Source organism: Panthera uncia (assembly GCF_023721935.1).
Source record: "Panthera uncia isolate 11264 chromosome B3 unlocalized genomic scaffold, Puncia_PCG_1.0 HiC_scaffold_1, whole genome shotgun sequence".
Lineage (NCBI taxonomy): Eukaryota > Metazoa > Chordata > Mammalia > Carnivora > Felidae > Panthera > Panthera uncia.
Window position 1 is genome coordinate 33970292 of NW_026057582.1, and position 20550 is coordinate 33990841.

General features: G+C 36.0%; 1 protein-coding gene across 2 annotated transcripts in view; it reads right to left on the reverse strand.

The window, feature by feature from the left end:
- The window catches only part of GPHN (gephyrin), a 625620-nt gene extending 605323 nt beyond the window's left edge, over nucleotides 1–20297 (reverse strand). For both annotated transcript variants that reach the window (XM_049611430.1, XM_049611431.1), the window contains exon 1: nucleotides 19963–20297. In XM_049611430.1, coding sequence (XP_049467387.1) covers nucleotides 19963–20026 — 64 coding nt within the window. In that variant the 5' untranslated portion in view covers nucleotides 20027–20297. The remainder of the gene's footprint in view (nucleotides 1–19962) is intronic.
- Between the last annotated feature and the right edge of the window lie 253 nt (nucleotides 20298–20550).

A 20550-nucleotide genomic window follows, 5' to 3' on the forward strand; every position in this document is an offset into this window, starting at 1 on the left:
GTTGAAAGAATAAAAGATACCAACCTAGAATTCAGCATGAGGAAAATTTTTCTTCAAAAAGTCAAAATAGAGACATTCACAGACAAAAGCTAAGAAAATCTGCATTTAGCAGATCAGCACTAGATGAAATATTAAAGGAATTTCTTCAGGGAAAAGGGAAATTATCCCAGATGGTAGCAAAGAACTCCAAAAGTAAATGAAGGGCACTAGAAAGGGTATATATGTGGATAAATACAAAAGAACACTGATTGTTTAAAAAATGTCTATGTGGTTTATAACACACGTTGAAGTAAAACATATAAACAAACAGCAGAGAAGGAGTAAATGAAATTAAACTGTGTTAAGTTTTCCATTGTTCAATAAGTGGTAAAAGTACGGATACTAATAAAATATTAAAATCTCTATGATAACTAAAAAATTATAATTATGGAAGCTCTAAACAAAAAGCTAATAAAAATGAAATTTAGAAAACTTGGCAAATCAAAAAATAGAAAAATTTTAAAGAACAAAAAAAAGAAAGAATATGAGATAGAAAAGAACAAGAAAAATGATAGATTTCTATCCAATTATTAGTAATTACATTAAATATAAACAGAATAAACATTCCAGTTAAAACACAGACTGTCAAACTGGATTAAACAAACATGACTGAATAATATGCTATTTCCAAAAGACACTTAAATATAAGTGTCTGAAATATAAGAATAAGATAGGTTGAAATAAAAGGAAGGAAAAAAGTAAACCACAGAATTACTGATGAAAAGACTGAGTGACTATGTTAACAGAAGTTCAAAGTAGACCTCAAAGCAAGAAATACTACTAGAGATAAAGAAGGACATTTCATAATGACATAATGGTTCAACCATAAATTGTAACAATTCTAACTTTTTATATACCTAATAAGAGTTCCAGAATATATAAAGGAAAGGCTGAAAAAAACTGAAAGGAAAAGAGATACGATCATAGTTGGTGATTTTAAGATTCTTTCGTCATACTGATAAAAACAGGGAAAAAAAGTCTTTAAAAGATTTGAAGAACTCAATTAACACTAACATCAACAACTCAATTACCACTAACATCAACAAACTTCAGAATAAACATTCTTTCCTAGTACAGATGAAATATACCAATCTAACACAAACTCCTTCTGAGGACTGAAAAGGGAGACAAAAAGAACACTTCCCAATAGTTTTTATGAGGTCAGCAAATCTTCATATCAAAACCTGACAAAAATTTTACAAGAAAGGAAAATATAGGCTAATATTTCTTATCAATAGATGTAAAAATCCTAAATAAAATATTAACAAATTGAATCCAATTATACATCATGACAAAGTTGGATTTATCCTAGGAGTAACAGGATAGTTTAACACTGAAATCAATCAGTGTAATTCATCATATTATATACTTAAAAACACAAACCAGATTATCTCAATAAAAGCAGAAAACCATTTGATAAAACTTACAGCCATTAATGACTCAGAGAACTAGAAATGCATGGGAACTTCTTTAATCTGATAAAGATACCTACAAAAACCTACAGCCAACAAAATAATTGATATTGAAATACTAAATATTTTCTCCCCTAAGTTTAGGAATAAAACTATCACTATTTCTATTACCATTGTTCTGAAAGTCTTGGCCACTGCAATAAGGAACAAAGAAAAAATGTACAAAGATTGGAAAGGAGTAAGTAATATCATTACTCCCAGATGATATTGCTGCATAGAAAATACAAAAAAAAAATCTACACACTATGAAATATTAAAGTGATTAGGAAGGTTGTGGTTTACAGATGAAAATACAGAAAATCAGTGGTATTTCTATGTATTAATATGAAACAATTGGAAAATGAAATTTAAATAAACTATATCATTTACAACAGCATCTTTGAAACATCAAATATCTAGCCATAAACCAAAGATGTATGAGACATCTAAACTGAATACCAAAGGGGTACCTGGATGGCTCAGTCGGTTAAGCTCGGCTCAGGTCATGATCTCATGATTCTGGAGTTCAAGCCCCACATTGAGCTCTGGGCTGACAGCTTGGAGACTGGTGCCTGCTTTGGATTCTGTGTCTCCTTCTCTCTCTGCCCCTACCCCTCCCACACACTCTCTCTCTCTCTCAAAAAAAAAAAAAAAAAAAAAAAAAAAAAAAAAAAAAAAAAAAAAAAGATTAAAAAATAAAATAGAATTATCTGAATATCATAAAACACTGCTGAGAGAACTTAAAGATCCAAGTAAATAGAGGGTCACCTGGGTGGCTCAGTCAGTTAAGCGTCCAACTTCGGCTCAGGTCATGATCTCACACTTCGTGAGTTCGAGTCCTGCGTTGGGCTCTGTGCTGACAGCTCAGAGCCTGGAGCCTTCTTTGGATTCTATGTCTCCCTCTCTCTCTGCCCCTCCCCAGCTCATGCTCTGTCTCTCCAAAATAAAACATTTTTTTAAAAATTATCCAAGTAAACAGATAGATATCCATCCATGTTTACAGGTTTATAGAATGGAAGATTCTATACTGTTAAAGATGCCAATTCTGTCCAAATTGATGTACAGCTTCAATGCAATCCCAAATGTAATACCAATCGATTTTTGTATTGTAATGATTCTAGATGCATATGTATTTAGTATTAGTATATGAAGTATAGCTCCCCTCAAAAGGAAAAACACTGAAGGAGAAAAAAAAAATTGGAAAACCTATACCACCAGGTATCAAGACTCAGTATAAATTCCTAGTAACTAAGACAGGATAATACTGGTGTGAGGATACACAAACAGACCAGTGGAACACAATATACACTCTAGAAACAGAGCCATCTGATTTATATCAAAGGTACCCAACAATCGAGTAGGAGCAAATGGATATCCATAGGCTGTTAAAAAAAAAAAAAAAAAAAAGCTATTGATTTCTACCTTGCCTCATTCATACAAATTAATCTGAAATGCACCAAAAAAGTTCAAGTATAGGGGAAAGCAATAAAGCTTCTAGAAGAAAATTTTGGAGAATATGTTCATCATCTTATAGTAAGCAAAGATATCTTATACATGCACACACACACACAAAAAAACCCACTACACATAAATTTTAATAAATGAAACTTCATTAATACTAAGAATTTTATTTATTAAAAGACACTATTAAGAGAATGAAAAGACTAGCCACAGACTGGAAGGAGATATTTGCCACATATATGTCCAAAATACTTACATTCAGAATTATAAAGAATTCCTACAAATCTGTAAGACAGCCCTATTAAAAAATGTATTTAAAATATTAAATATTTAATATATCTCAATATATTAAAAGGTGCTCAACATCATTACTCATCTGGGAAATGTAAATCAGAAGCCACTATACACTGACCAGGACAGCTAAAAGTAAAAAGATTGACAACACCAAATTTTGACAAGAATGCAGAACACTGAAACTATCTTCCTTTTCTGGTGGGGATAGAAAATGGTAAAACTTTTTTGGGAAATGACAACCCAGCAATTCTACACCTATGAGGCAATTTACTCAACAAAAGACATACAAAATCATATTCATAATAGCTTTATTAACAATAGTCAAAACTAGCAATAATTCAAATGTCTATTAACAGAATAATGATCCATTCATTCAATGGAATACTACATAGCAATAAAATGAACAACTGCTACACACAACATGGATGAATATCATAGACATAATGATGAGTGACAGAAGTCATTCTATTTATACAAAGTTCAAGAATAGGCAAAAGTAATCCCTGAGGACAAGAATCAGAATAGTGATTACTTGGGCGTGGCATGGGAAATGGATATTGACTAGGAAAAGGCATGAAGGAAGATTCTGGAGTGCTGGAAATGCTCCATATCTTGATCTTGGGTGGTACTTACAAGAGTCTATATACATGAAAAATTCATCATGCTGTGCAATTAACATTTGTGCATTTTACTGTATGCATGTTATATCTCACATTTTAAAAATGTTACAGCAGGAAATTCAAATGGGTGTATACTGGGGTAAATCATCTTACTACAAAGGATACACTGTATAATGTTTTTAATACCCAAGACTATGAGTAAGGTGCCCTGGGTTTTAGCCCCATACTTTATCATGTAACCCTAAATAAGTCATTTAACTGGGTCTTAGTTTCTTTACCTAGTAGAATGGGTTTGCCCAGATAATCCTTAAAGTTCTGTATCTAAAAATCTGAGTCTTTGAGATAAACTACTTAATTAAAAAATCTAATTCTTGGGGCGCCTGGGTGGCTTGGTCGGTTGAGCGTCCGACTTCGGCTCAGGTCACAATCTCGCGGTCCGTGAGTTCGAGCCCCGTGTCCAGCTCTGTGCTGACAGCTCAGAGCCTGCAGCCTGTTTCAGATTCTGTGTCTCCCTCTCTCTCTGCCCCTCCCCTGTTCATGCTCTGTCTCTCTCTGTCTCAAAAATAAATAAATGTTAAAAAAAAAAATTTAAAAAAAAAATCTAATTCTTAAACTTCAAACTACCACACAGTCACCTAAGGCCTGAATGTAGCAAAACCAAGTTAGCTCTTGTAATTCTAATTAAGGAAGGTTAAATCAGATAAGTCATGCAGCTGTTCATACTGAATTTCCTATACCTATATTTAAGTTCATCTACTTTAGCCAAGACATTCTAGTGCCACCCCTTCAGCAGCCAAAAAAACCTGACAGCCAGATTAACTTTCCTTGCTTTTCCCAGGATGGGTTATTCATTCTTCCAGGCCCCACTCAAACACTACCTTCTCTAAAATACCATCCCTCCTCCATATGCTAACTTGGATGCAAATTATAAAAAATAAATTATAGAAATAAAAATAAAATAAAATAAAATAAAATAAAATAAAATAAAATAAAATATAAAAATAAAAATAATAAAATAAAATAAAATAAAAAATAAAATAAAATAAAATAAAATAAAATAAAATAAAATAAAATAAAATAAAATACCATCCCTCCTACAGCCATTCAGTCTAAATTCATTGTTCCTTCCTCTGTGCACCCACAGTATGTTGCTTATACTTTTATTATGGCTCTTCACTCTGTCTTATACTTACTTGTTTTTCAATGTTTATTTATTTTTGAGAGAGAGAGTGCAAGCAAGGGAGGGGTAGAAGGAGAGGGAGACACAGAATCCAAAGCCAGCTCCATGCTCTGAGCTGTTAGTGCAGAGCCTGACACGGGGCTTGAACTCAGGGACCATGAGATCACGACCTGAGCTGAAGTCGGACACTTAACTGAATGAGCCAACCAGGTATCCCTTACAGTTACTTGCTTTCATGTATGTAAGTAGACCCTTTCCAAAGGAAAAATATACTCACTTAGCCAGCTAGATCAGCCAAATCAATCCTGGAAATCAATGAGTAACAGCACAGTAAGATAACTTTCATATTTGATTCTATATTAACAGTGGCAAAGTGAGATAGTATATACTAAATGCTGCTGTCCCCTACTCAAAGCAGTAAGAGATTATTATGAATATTCAAGATACTGAACTAATCCCAGTCCTTACTTTAGTCTACTCTCCAAAAAATGAAATATCTGTAGGCAGATAGCTGAAGAAAGAAGTTAGTCCTGCAGTGGGGAAACAAATTATTTATGAAATTATTTTATCTTAATAAACAGATGGTTAGGGAAGAAATAAGTAAACTATTTTAGGATTATATATTCAGCATCATTTTTCTGTTAACTGACCCTGCTCCTGTCCACATGGTTGGTACAGCATAACCTCTATCCTTTGATCACAAATGACTGGTCCAGGACAAAGTTCTTCCTCAAAAATTTTAGAAACACAACTGTGAAAATAAAGTCAGTCCTTCTCTGGATGGCTGAAATGGGAAGATATAAATAATATAGAAACTGTTGATGGCACTGTTTTTTTCCCATTGTGAAAAAGGCAAATCTGTGGTGAAACAAAATAAAACTTACAGAACAAAGCAAAAATGAAAAACAGTCCTGAGGACCTTCAAACCCTAGATCCAATATTCCTAAGGCTTCATCCTATACTTAGGTTTATGAGATTAGACACCCCATTATTCTTATAACAAATTTCCTCTTTACTAAAGCTAGTTCAATTTGAACAATTCTGCGATAGACAGTTACTTTGACGACCCCCAACTAACCACTCTTCCTAGTATTCCTAGTCTCTTCCCACGGTGACTCTGGGCTAGTGCTGTGACCAATAAAAAATGGTGAAAATGAAGCTGTGCCAGTTTCAGGCCTATTCCTTAATTGGGCTGGCAGCTTCTGCTTCCTCCCTCTCATAATGCTTGCTCTTGGAATGCTTCTTGGAACCCAGCCATCACACCATGAGGCTAATGAATCAGCCATGTGGATAAATCCACATGTAGGAGAACCAAGGCCCTGGACAACAGTCCCATTTAAGCCTCCAGACGACTGCAGCTATACCAGAACCCCAACTAATGCCACCTACAGCAGAACCACTGAGTTAACTTGTAGAAATGTGAGAGGCATTAAACTGTAGTTTTAAGCCACTAAGTTTTGTGATGGTTTATAAATGCAAATTTTAACTAACATAAAAGTTCAATTCACATACAAGTAATTTGGAATTATACTTTTCTAACACAGACTATGTCTTGGAGCATGGTTTAGCAAACTATGGCTCTTGTGCCAACTCTGGCCCACAATCCATTTTTATAAATAAAGTTTTATTGGAATACAGTTGTGCTCATGCATTTACATATTGTTTATGACTACTTTCATGCTACAAAGGCAGACCTGAATAGCTGTGACAGAAATCATATAGTCCAGAAAGCCCAAAATATTTACTATCTGGCCTTTTACAGAAAAAGTTTGGTAAATTCTATCATACAGTACTTGGCAAGTGTTTTTAATATATAAATGACTTAAAATGTAAACCTACTTTACAACTAACTCCTCATACTCAAAGGATGGATGACACTATAAATATTTAGTGGTTTTAGCCTCACATAACGTGAAGCAAATCACATGCTTGCCACATGCTGAATGTTTGTGTCCTCCGAAAATTCATTATGTGAAAATCAGTGGGATGATGTTTGAAGGTGAGGCCTTTGGGAGGTGATGGGGTCATAAGGATGGAATTAGTGCCCTTAAAAAAGAGACCCAGGGACTTCCCCTCCCACTTTTGCCATGTGAGAAGACAAAGAAAAGATAGCTGTCTATCAACCAGGAAGTGGACCCTCACTGGACATCAGATCAGCTGCTGGTACCTTGATCTAAGATTTGCCAGCCTCTAGAAACATGAAAAATAAATTTCTGTTGTTTATAAGCCACCCAGTCTATGGTACTTTATTAGAGCAACCCAAAAGGACTAAGACAATATTGAACCGGTCTGTATTGTTTGTTAACAAGTCAGACTACAGTCAGACTAATATATTAATCATGGGCAGGAAAACAACAGAGTAATAAAATCAGATCCATAATTATTTTGCTTATCAGTTCCTACTATGCGGGTAGGGGATCTCCATTTCAAGTTTCTCATATATTAGATATGACCCACTTCTGAATTGCATTAAAAATCAGAAAAGCATGAATGTTTCACCACAATGTATAGTTGACAGGGTTTTTTTCCACCTAATAATACTTCACAGACCGATCTGCACAATGCTGTAAATTCTACAGATTTTCTTTTGGCATCTGATATTTCATAAGCATTTCCCCCTTTTTATACATAATATTCCTTTGCCTTATACCCCAACTAATTGTTACTTCAATCCAAGCACAATCAGGCCCAAGTCTTGGCTCCTTATCCCTGGGGCTTACTCTTTTCCTCATCTACCAATTAAAAATCTCTCTTCTACAAATCAACAATTATCTATGTAGTTTTATTTTACTATTGCTTTACCACCCTGTATTACTGCATCATTTGTATAATATTTAAAACTTTTCTACTTTCTTTACTATAGAATAGAACTCCATTAAATTACCCACATAGGTAGAGGCAGTTTTCTCCACAGATCTTAATAAGACTTAAAGAATATCAGAAACAGTTTCCCATCTATACTTTACTTTAAATGTATATATCAAAAATCTCAAATTGTCATTAGTTATTACACTACAAATACCAACTTCTTACCCTAACAGCCCAAAATTTAAGATAGAAAATAAGAATTTAGATCAAGACAACCCCAGTATAATAATAATCTTTAATGCTGCTCCTGAAAGAAGATAATACGAAATAGTGGAAAAACAGCATGAAGATAAACCATGACTAGATCAGTTATCTAAAAGATGTATTAGTGGGGTAGCAGACTGGCTCAGTCAGTAGAGCATGCAACTCTTAATCTCAGGGTCATGAGTCAAGCCTCACATCACACAAAGCGCTTACTTAAAAATAATAATAAAATAATAATAATAATAATAGCAGTTATATTTATGGATTTCCATTACCATGTTTATAAAGGTAATTACATTCAAAGTTATTACAATAAACAAACATTTAATGAGTACTTATTATGTGGGCACATTCATTAAATGTTTACAGTTATCTCACTTATCACAACAACCCTCTAGGGAGGGCATTGGTATTACTCCTCATTTTACAGATGAGAAAACCATAGCTTAGAAAAGTTAAGTAACTCTAAAAATTTAACTTCATTTAATTTAGGTATAAACCCAGGTGGTCTAATCCAGAACCCACTATTCCAAGTATCTGTGTGATCCTAAAACAATAGTGTTCATTAGAATTATAGGTCTTATTTTTACAACAGCTTTATTTTAAATATGTAAGCGAAATATTTACAACTTTTTGCAGGGGAGGAGTACTAATCTTGGCTTTCCAGATCTTGATATATATCTGTTAATTAAAGAAGAAAAATGTAATACTTCAATACATCCAAATCACTAACATTCTTCTAAGCTTGACAGTTATTACACTTACATGTATGTAATGTTTATTCCAAATCTTAAGCACTTTGTGATTTGAACTCTGTAGCATGTGATATTGAAGGAAATAAATTGCACATATTATGCAGTGGAAGTAACAGACATTTATTTCCATTTATATTTGGTATGAATGTCAGTGTCGATGTCTAGCAATTTTTCCTATTTGAAGTAAGGAAGGCATTTCAGATCAATAATTGTGCTGTCAGTAACAGATTGTAGATAACATGAATACAAGCAATAATAGAATGGTAAATATGAGGCATGTTCTGAGTTTGAGATTAATAAGATTTTAGAGCTGAAGGAGATTTTAGAGAGCATCTCTTCAACTTCACACTTCACAGATAATGATACCAAACTCCCACTGGAAAAATCCAAAACAATTTGATCCAATGTTCTCTCTCATGTAATAATAATAACAAAACAAGATTGCTCTTTCTAGTTTTCGCTATCACAGATTTTCTGAATAATATATTCAGTCAATATTTTAATGCAAAAAAAAAAGAAATGGGAATTGGTAAGCAATTGAATGTGTGTGTGTGTGTGTGTGTGTGTGTATATATATATATATACACGTATATATACATACATATATATATATATATACAAATCCAAACTAAAAGAATCTTCATGGTGGAGATTATTATAGGTAACCACTATTTCTACAGCAAAAAGCTAAAAGAATAAATATAAGGGTCTTACATGGACTTCCAGAAGACCATTTATAGGGGGAAAAAAACACAATTTCCCAAAGAAGTATTGAATTCTGGTGTGCCTTGAGAAAGTGTTCCATTCTCAAAAAGTTTTAGAAACACTAAAGTTCAACAGGATCCACAACTATAATATCACTCATGTCTTTAATATGCTAATATGCTTTAATATACTATGAATCTCCAAAAGAAGGGATGTTATACAGCACTTTTTTTCAAATTTATTTGAAAATAAAAACCTCTTGGGGCGCCTGGGCGGCTCAGTCAGTTGAGCGTCAGACTTCGGCTCAGTTCATGATCTCGTAGTTCGTAAGTTCAAGCCCCGCGTCGGGCTCTGTGCTGACAGCCCAGAGCCTGGAACCTGCTTCAGATTCTGTGTCTCCCTCTCTCTCTGCCCATTCCCCACTCCTATCTGTCTCTCTCTGTCTCTCAAAAATGAATAAACATTAAAAAAAATAAAAAAAAAAAAAAGAAAAGAAAAACCTCTTCACACCATACCTATTGTAATATCTCCCAGAGAAGTGTTGCTAGAACAAAATTTAGAAAACACTGGGAGAGATTGTTCATAGGAAAAAAAGACTAAAGACCCATAACTGATCATAAGTGTAAAATAAAGTAACGTAAAAAGGCTGTTGTAAAAACCAGTAAAATCTTACTATTACACGTATATTACTATTCTAAAACGTCATTACGTAAGCATTCTTAAACACAGCATGAAGAAGTGGAAGTCAGTCATAGTTAACTGACAAATCAATTAGCCACTATTGACATTAAGGGGTCCTGAGTTTAGCCCACTAATTCTCACAACTTAACTTGCTCCAGTTTGAATTTATAACTATCTGCCAGAGAACCCTTTTCATGGAAGAAGCAGGAGAAAGAGGAAAAGGAGAAAGCAGGAGAAAAAGGAAAAGATGTAATAGACTATATTCTTAGGGAAAAAAAGTACTCACTCTCCTAGTCATAATGATTGGTTCAAAGAAGGACAAAGGAGCAACTTGCATCATACTCAGGAAAACAAAGCACTGAAATGAAGAGTAAGAGTTCATGATTATATTAATTCCCTGATCACACTGCTTGAGATCCTAAAATCAGTTCTTCCTCTATACTCCTACATAGCTACGTAAATTAGTAACTTCCCATTTTCACTTAATTTTGAGCTAGGTACCTGTCATTTGCAGTAAAAGGGTACTAATCCACATATGTAATTCAAGAAAGAGATCTCAAAAGAACCAGTTAAGTAACAAAAAAGATCATACCAAATGAAGAGGAGAATATTAATTATAATTAGTACATTATTTTTGGAAGGCAAGTTTCTAATTTCTATCAAAATTTTAAAATTCATATACCAATGACCCAAAAAGTCTAGAGTAATTAATCTCACATTTAAAAAAACTCACAAATATGCAATGATAAATGTACAATGTTACTGTCTACAACATTTGTCACAGTGAAAAATTAGAAATCTCAAGGTTCATCAATTGAGGATTGATGATTAAATACAGAATAACCTATGAGTGATGATTAAATACAGCATAAAAAGAAAAATTTATATCTATATGAACTAATTGTTACATGCCAAGAAGTATAATGTGTTAAGAGCTTACACTCTAGGAAGAGACTACATGGGTTTGACTTGCAGCTTGGCCTTTAAATTTTGCCCATCAAAATAATTTGAGCAAATTACTTAATCTTTCTCTGCTATAATTTCCTCAACTGTAAAACAGTGATACTATTATGAGGATTAAATTAATAGGCTCTATGACAGGCTCTAAAAAGCATTTTACATTTGGTAAGCTCTCAAAAAAGTTAACTATTATTATTTTCACTAATATGAAAACATGTCCAAGACATGCTGGAAAGGGTGGTAGGTGCAGAATACTATGTATGAGCAAAGATCACAAATTCAAATGACAGAGCTAGGTAAAGAATATAAATAGGTTCAGTGGGAATTGAGAGAAACTGGAGAACACATGCTCTATTTCCAGGGGACAACCACTTAACCAATTATTGTCATATGAAAAAGAGGTTGCCATGTTGCTGAATCTTAAAAAGTTAAAAATATGGGTTTATATGAAATATATTTTTAAAATATTAGAAACACACTTTTTTTGTAAAAACACAGCCGGGGCCTAATGAATCATGTGTATTGGTCAGTTATGGCCATTGGTCTGCCAATTTGCAAACTCTGATGTAATAAACATATGCTTGTATACAGAAGAACAAAAATAAAAATCTTTTTCTTATTTTTAAATGTTTATTTTTGAGAGCGAGTGAGTGGGGGAGGGGCAGAGAGGGGGAGACAGAGGATCTGAAGTGGGCTCTGCACTGACAGTAGAGATTCCCATGGGGGGCTTGAACTCATGAACCATGAGATCATGACCTGAGCTGAAGTCAGATGCTTAACCAACTGAGCCACTCAGGCACCCCAAAATTAAAAATCTTAAAAATGATTAACACTAGAGAGAAAGAGACTGGGAAAGTAGAGTGGTAGGGCTTAATTTTACACTTTACCTTTCTGAACTGTTACATATTTTACCATAACACAAACATACTCCATAAGTTTTTAAAATTCATTAACAACATGCTAAGTATTCAGAAGCTATCCCATTTGCAACTAAATTCAAATGTAACTACTATCATGGAGACATCAATGCTATCATAGCATAATTTTTTAAATTTGCATTAGGATCAAAATTCACTATTGACTCTTAAGTGGAAGGGAGGAAAGGTGATCACATTTTTAATGTTTCATCCTTTTTGTGTCTGAAAATAGTATTTACCCTATTCAATTTCTTGTGTCCAAGATATCCAAAAGTTCTTAACCTGAATTAGACTTTAAAGATCATTAATTCTAAGTATACTTTTTTCTTAATGTTTGTAAAAAAAAAAAAAAGAACTTAACAGTACATTTCCACTTAGCACTCAAGCTGGTCTCTTCCTTTCATGAGTTTCTGCATTTTTATTAACATTTTCAGCATCAGGCAGACACAATTAGCCGTGATCCTGAAATGTCAAAGTACAAAGAAATATGTAAATTTCTTTTAGTCTTATAGTAATAACCATTCCTTCTCTAATGCCCTCAACCCAAAAGTGAAAACAATCATTCTTTAGACCTGCAAGTCTAAATGGATATGCTACCATATTTAATTCTTAGCAAGGTAGTTTGTGTGCTTCCCAAGGGTATAGTAGATTAGAAACTAGAAGGTGAAGGGCAACTTATAAAGGCCATAAGGATTAAATAACATGCGCCAAATGCTTAGAACAAATTGAACATGTTTATACCATGTATATAGGCCTGATAATTGTTAGCTATAATTACTTAAACCTGATTGAACAAAAATAAATTATGTTCAACATCTTCTGTTAGAAAGTAGGAAATATGTAATGGTTTAAAAATTTGTGTCACAGATGGCTTTACACGAAAAGTTTTGATGTTTATACTTAAGTAATCTACATCAAAAAGAAAATATAGAAGCACTTTATTCCTTGAAATGCAACATAAATGAAGCATGAATTTGTCAATATCCAAGTTGACTAAATAGCGTGTTCCTATTAATGCTAAAATAGAAGCTCCAAAAGGACTAGGACTGTATTTGTCTCATTCACTATTGTATCCCTCACTTTAGCACAGACCCTAGCACATAGATGTTGAATACTGAATACATTATTTCCTTTGTTTGTCACATTAACTCTATTAAGTAAGCACAATTACCCCCACTCAAAGCTAAGGAAACAGAGGTAAAATGCAGTTAAGTGTCTTGAAAGTCATAGAAGACGTAGAACTTTTGATTCCTATTTTATGCTATTTTGACCATCAGAACTGACCTTCAAAATAACATTTTCAGAATTTCTTCAACCTATAAATTTTTCGTTTTTTAAGATGACATTTTTAAAAATTACTATAAAATTACTCTAAAGTAATCCTCATAAGACTTGCCCATCAACTAAGAAGCAACTAAGATATCAAACCTGATAGTATAAAAATGTTTCAAATACGCATTAATATCATCCTCTTACTAGCAATATATAGAAAAATACTAAACCCCTGAACCGTCTTCTTACTAGTAACAGTGAAGTTCTGGTTAACCTAAGTGTTTTTGGGTAGCTGCTTCCTAAGCCACTATATAAATGTCACACCACCCAATTTTTTTTATTATACATCTCCTACGCCATTACTTCATTAATAGGTGCTACAACAAAAGGACACAAAAGACGTAAAGCACATAATCTTCTGTTTTAAGAACTTTAAAACCTACTTTGACTAAGATGTTTATACATGAAGACATTACCAAACTGCATCAAAGCAACATATGATGAGAAAAGGAAGATTATTAAATATATACTCCAAGTTAGACATATATGGTAGGCATTTTCACATACATTATCTCAGTTCTTACAACTCTGTGAAATAAGTATTGCCATCCTCATTTTGGAGAGGGAAACTGAAATTCAGAGAGATTAAATGACTTCCCAAAATAAAGACCAAATCTGGGTCTGAAATCTAAGTTTGTTTGACTCTAAAGTACTTTTGTCTTTTTTTAAAACTATACCTTGTAGCCTCCCACATATACATGATTACAGGGTATAGACAACATTTATAAATACTGCAGGAAAACAAAGACATCATTGTAGAGAATAATTTCTAGGATTTTGTTGAGGAAGTAATGCTTGAGCTAAGTCTGAAATTAAGTATAAGACAAACTACTGATAACAGAGGATTATCAATGTCACAAAAATTTTTCAATGTTTATTTACTTTGAGAGAGACCGAGCATGAGAGGGGGAGAGGCAGAGAGAGAGGAAGAGAGAGAAAACCAAGCAGGCTCCACACTATCAGCAGAGTCCTACAACGTGGGGCTCAATCTCACGAGTCATGAGATTGATCATGACATGTGGCAGAAATCAAGAGTCTGAAGTTCAACCGAGCCACCCAGGCGCCCCAACACAAAAATTTCCAAATGAAAAAAAATCTAAATATTTTTCCTTCAGTTTATACTGACAGGACTTAACCTCTAAAATTTTATCTTTTCTTCTGTTTCTTATTCTCTTGCATTTTTCTAACCCCTCCCATCATGATTTTCATTATGGAGACAAAAAATATTAACTAAGTCTGATATCCAATATTTCTCTTTCCAGTTGTTCAAGATGCTAAAGTATAGAAACATTGCCATGAGAGTTTAAAGTGATCTTAGAGAATGACTCCTTCTGGTTAGTGGTAAGAAAAGCTAAGAGTTAAGTAATATTACAAAACTTTACTGGCCAATCTAGCATCAGAAAGCCAGTCTTCTAGTGTTCTTCCCATGACCCAGTGCTCCTTAAATTTTTGGTGTCAAAGGACCAATAACAGAGAAGATTGATGAGGTCTGGAGCTATAAAATGGGTTGACTTGAAATTTCTTTGAAGTTTCTAATTTTATCTTAACAATTCATGTGAATTCTACATTCTGTTCCTAATTTACACATACTTAAAGCGGTTTAAATTATACATTGTCAAGTAAAATTGATACTAAGACTTAGTAAGACTAAAATTGATTCTAAGACTTAGAATCCTTAAAGAGTATCCCTTGACACAATATCATGTACCCAATATGAAAAGCAGGACACAAATTGTATAATGCCCCTTTTTACCACATCTCATTTCCTTGCCCCCTTATTTTTCAAATTAGGAATTTTTTTTAAAGCATATAGTAAGTTTAATTCCATTCTTTCAAAATGCATACTTACTGGAAAAACTGTAAAAATAACTGGATTGTTTAATTATAAAATTTAAGAAAGTTTAATTAAAATTAATATATTGAACACAAATTCACTTATGAATTCACTGAACAACCTGGATAGAACTTCTACATGAAGATACTTCATTAGACTTTTGCTTTTGGGGTGGTTGCTCAAAAATTAAACAAGACTGCATGCTATCCATACTAACTACAGTCCCAAATACTTTTGAGCAGGTTAAATAATCTTTTCTTCTTCTGTGGTATTTATCTTCTCTGCCCAGATGTGAAGGAAAAAAATCTCTTGTGGTTTCATTGCTTCTTTTTTAGGATCTTTTTTTTAACAGCTCAAATTCCAAATATGTTTCCTTGTTCTTCAATCCTATTTACAGGAGGAAAGTATAAGTTTTGTCTATTTTACTGAATGTTTCACAAAGTACTTTATTCACCTTAAATACGAATGTATCACCAGTAAGAATAAAATTAGACTCTTATTCATTGTTTCTTCCCCAGCAACATACTGCTGATTCTCCACACCTGTTAATGTCAAATAGTCATACACGATTTTAATATACTTAAAACTCTTAATATATAACAACATAGGTACTGCTAGCTTATAAGGTTGTTAGCCAGTGATGATAGTATATTCGTTAGAAATTAATGATTTCCTACTTTAGCTAAACATTTAATTCTCTAATACGTTGATTTCAACCAAAAATTCGTGGAAGAATGACCTAGTTTGAGGAATAGGATTCTTTTTAACAATGGTCATACAGATCAATATTGGTATGTTTGCCTGAACACAAAATTCCATTCGGTAGAATTTAAGTTTAGTTTGCAATACTAATTTGCCTAGTTAATGACAACACCGATTCTCAAAACAAAGATATATAAACATCAATAAATAAGCTTTACAGAAAATATACAAGGATAAACTTGAGGAATGAAATAAATGCTTCAACAATTCTAGACTTACATGATTATAATCTCCTTGGTTTAGAATCTGTTAAATATTTTGAATGACTTTATTTATGAATGACTAAAATACTGCCTATATGTAATATATTTGGTGTTCTACTTTACAAGTAGTTTTTAATCTCTATTATCTAGTCTTATATTTGTTCTAATATCTTCAACTGATTACAGATCTCTATTCTCATTCTCTATATTATATAAATGCATGCATTCATTAGTTTCCTGATGTTTCTGTGAAGCTTTAACAGTTAGAGAACTAGTGTGCTCCCTGGATAAAGAGTTTATTTAGAAATAGAAAAAAGTAGGTGAAAAGTGACACATTAATATATAATGAGTTTGCTATGAACCTAAAATGTTTCCGTGATAACCAATTTTTATGTACCTAAATGTTCTCATTTTCCTGATAATAATCAGCATAACTAAAATAGCCATGTCACACTAATTATTATAATCTAATTTTCAAGTCCAAAATGATTCAAGACCATTAAGCAAAAAGAAATGCCTCTGCTAAATATTTTCCTACCACTGTTTCAAAATTCTAATATTTGATGAGAATTTCAACAGACTGCATACTACATCTATTTGCAAAATTCATAGCCAAGATGAAGACTAAAAAAAATACAGAGGATGAGAAGTTTCAAAGTATACATATGATTTTAACAGATAATAAAAAAATGTCACAATGAAAGTCAATTAAAGACTTGAGAAATGACAACACAATTTCACCAAAATACAAACACATTGTAAAATGTGTACATAGGTAGACAATACTTTCAATCACCTCTTTAAAATAGATAAAATACTTAACATCATTATCATGAAGCATGTAGAAGATATTTTCTAAAACAAGCTCTCCGCCTTGAAGAGAGCCACAAATTATAACTCATAAAAATCACAGTTTTAAGTGTGGCCTCTTAATTCAATTTTTCTTAAGTATGAAGTCATAGTACTAAGTTCAATAAAGAAAACTTTTACACAGTAAAACTGCAAAACTTTAAGTTATATAAGACACAAAATCACACAACATAGCTTCATTTTTGTAGGGTTTTTTCTTGCACAAAATCACATGGAATATCAAGACCACAAATTTTAAGCTGTCTGTAATAAAAATCCTCTATTTGCAGACTGAGAACTTGTGTTCTTTCCTCTGATTCTTCTGTTTCCAGGCTCTGTCGAAGTTGAGTATAACTTTTCAAGTAAAAACATAAGTTATTTCTGACTTCACATGTCCATTTTATCATCACATACTATTGTCCTCCATTACCATTTCTTCCAATTCTGAAACTTCTTTTTCATTCCTTCAGCTATATCCTTATTCTTGACCCTAGACTTTTCCCCCTAAACTACTGTACCTCATCTTCATGAGACAGCTTCTCCAGATTACTGTTAATTCCACTGCCAAAGTTTTCTCCTTGACATCTTGCCTGTGCCACCTACCTATTCCACCTAAGCTTTTCAAGGTCTTTGCATTTCATTTTTATTCTGCTCAAGAACCTCATCCTCACAATATATTCATTTATAAGGTTGCCACTGACTTTCAACTCCCCTTTGAAATGCCAGTTTCTTCTTACCTTTAGTAAATGAACCAAATTCTCCCTTCAGATAGTCACATTTGCTCCTAATTCATCTGGGAATGGAATTCCTTTTACATTTAGCCCTCAAACACACCGTAATTTATTTAAATAGTAGCACAATAATTACATACATTGTTTCTTTAGTTGTTTCCATACCAATATTATCCCTATTGTACTGTAGGGATAGAGATAAGGGCTGTTATCTTTCAAAGCATTCTGTACACCTATCTACTGTGTCACTTTACCCAGGTAAGAAGATTCACTAAATAAAACTATTAGGGAAAGCTTAAATTAACAACAACAAAAAAATACGTTTTGTTTTTTTTTTAAACGCTATGGTTTAACTTGAAAACAGCTTTGACCTTTCGTTTCCATGGACAGCTGAAATACTTTGGATTCTATTAAGCTTCACTCTTACTACTCTATCATTTTTCAAAACCGTCTGGACTGTAAAGAGCAAGTTGAAGGCTGATAGAGGCTGTACATTTTTACACCCGTGATTAGATTCTTTGAAAATCAGCAGTGTCAACTCTAAGAATTCTGATACAACTGAATCTTCACACAAGGCAACAGTTTCAGCACCAAAAGAAGAGAACAGCGCATCATCTGCTTTGGGGCCGGGGGGGGGGGGGGGGGTCCCTTCCCCGCAACTGGCTTACACTAGTTTCTCTATCCCAGGGGCTTTCCATTAGGAGAATTCAACCAACCACCATTAACATCTGGAAAGAATACCACGGCAAGGCAACCCTTTTACTTAAAAGAGAGGAAGGGGTGCCACGGATATCTCCTTTTCATAAAACTCAGCAGCCAAATAAGCTTAGCACTCAATATCTACCGACAGAGATTTTTTTTTCTACCTAATAAAAGCAAGTCTCATTCAATTTAGTCCCTTCTCGAGCACCGTCTCAACCTGTCAGAATTTGACAAGAGAAAAAAAAAAATAAGAAGTGAGGGGCGGGGGACTAGGGAGACACAAGGATTCCCGTCTACATCTCTTTTTCCAAAATCACAGCAAGTGTGCCTTGGATTTCCTTCACTCCAAACTAAGCCCTCAGATTCCAAATATAGTTCTTTAACCCCCACTTCGCCACTGAATTACACACAAACCTTGCCAATTACAGAACCACAGCAGAACCCCCAACAAATTGGCTTGCTATTCATCTCGGAAGTCATGCCCTGCAGCAACTGCCTACCGCCGAACTGAGGGATATTACCCAAATACAACGCAACGGAATCAGACATGCAGAGCACACACAGCTTCTGCGAGGGAGGGAAACGAGACCCAGGAAAAGTGCGCTGCTCACAAGCCTTGGGACCAACCGGAGAGGGGGGTTCCCAGAAAGGAGGGGGACAGAGAAGCCCAAGTCGGGGAATCCTACCCTCTCAAATAAAAAGCCCCGGCCGCAGGGTGCAGCCCGTCCCTCTAAGAAAACCAAGAGGTGGGCAGAGAGAGGGCCCTTTGCTGGGGAAGGCGGAATGCAGACACTTTCCGAGGTCTGGGTGCAAGCGATCCCCCACCTCTCGGGACAGACAAGGGGTGTCCCACGGGTGGTTGAGGGGATGCCCGACTGGCGACGGGTAGCCTGAGGCAGAGCAGAGTTTCGCCTGATATTCCCCAGTGTGGTGTCCGGCCGGTGCCCGGGGCAAGCACAGCTACAGCAGCGCGGGGCCGCCAGCGGAGGGGGGAGGGGAGGGAGGGGGTGGAAACGGGAATCCCCCCTCTCTAAGACGAGCACTGGCGGAGGAAGCGCGCCGGCCAGTCAGAGCAGCGTGCTTCAGGCTGCGGAGCCGGGATCCCGCCGCCTGCACCGGCAGCAAGGAGCCCCGCAGCGCCCGCCGCACCAGCCCCTCAGTCCCCGGGGGCCAGGGACTTCGGCTGCGAAGGCACTGGGGCCTGATGTCCCACGGGCCGGCCCCAGTTCCTGGGGGGCCCGCGGGAACACCCCAACCTCCGGCGGCTCTCAGCGGTTGTAAAACGCGCCCCCCCCGTCCCCCTCCTCAGTCTTCCCTCCTCCCGAGGCCGCAGAGAAGAGTCACCACAGACGAGAAGCCTGAGACTAGTCGGGGACAGCGGCCGCGACGGCCCCGGACCTCCTCCCCCGGTTACCTGTGAGAACTCCGACACGGATTTGATGGTCGTGGTTAGTGAGGATCATTCCCTCGGTCGCCATGTTTCCCAGCGCAGTCACCGCACTGACAGGAGCCGGGAGAAGCCGGAGCCCGGAGCGCGCGGGCCGGGAGCGCGCTCGCCTCGGAGAGCGCGAGAGCGAGAGCGCCCGGGGAGCTCGCGGCGACCGGGCAAGGAGGGGGAGGCGGCCGGGCGCTCCGCGGCCTGCGCGGGGGAGAGGCCCGGCCGGGAGTGAGCGAGTCCGCGGTGGGGGGGGCGGAGTCAGAGCGCGCGACTCCGCGTCCAGGTCGGAGGAGGCTAGCTGCGGTAGAGGGGTCGGGGGGCGGGCCGCAGGGGGAGAGCGCGCGGAGGCGTCCGACGAGGCCGCTGAGACCCAGACCGCTCTGCGGAGAGCGAGCCCGAGACCGGCTAGATAGCAGGAGAGTGAAGGGAAAGGAGTGCACACGCTCGGAGGGTTGCGGGGGCGGACTCGGGGACAGGGGCGGAGCTACTCCGCGAGGCGTGGAACTCGTGGAGAGTGAGGGGAGGTGTGAGAGCTCGGGTTGCAGAGTACTGGGAGCGGGAAGG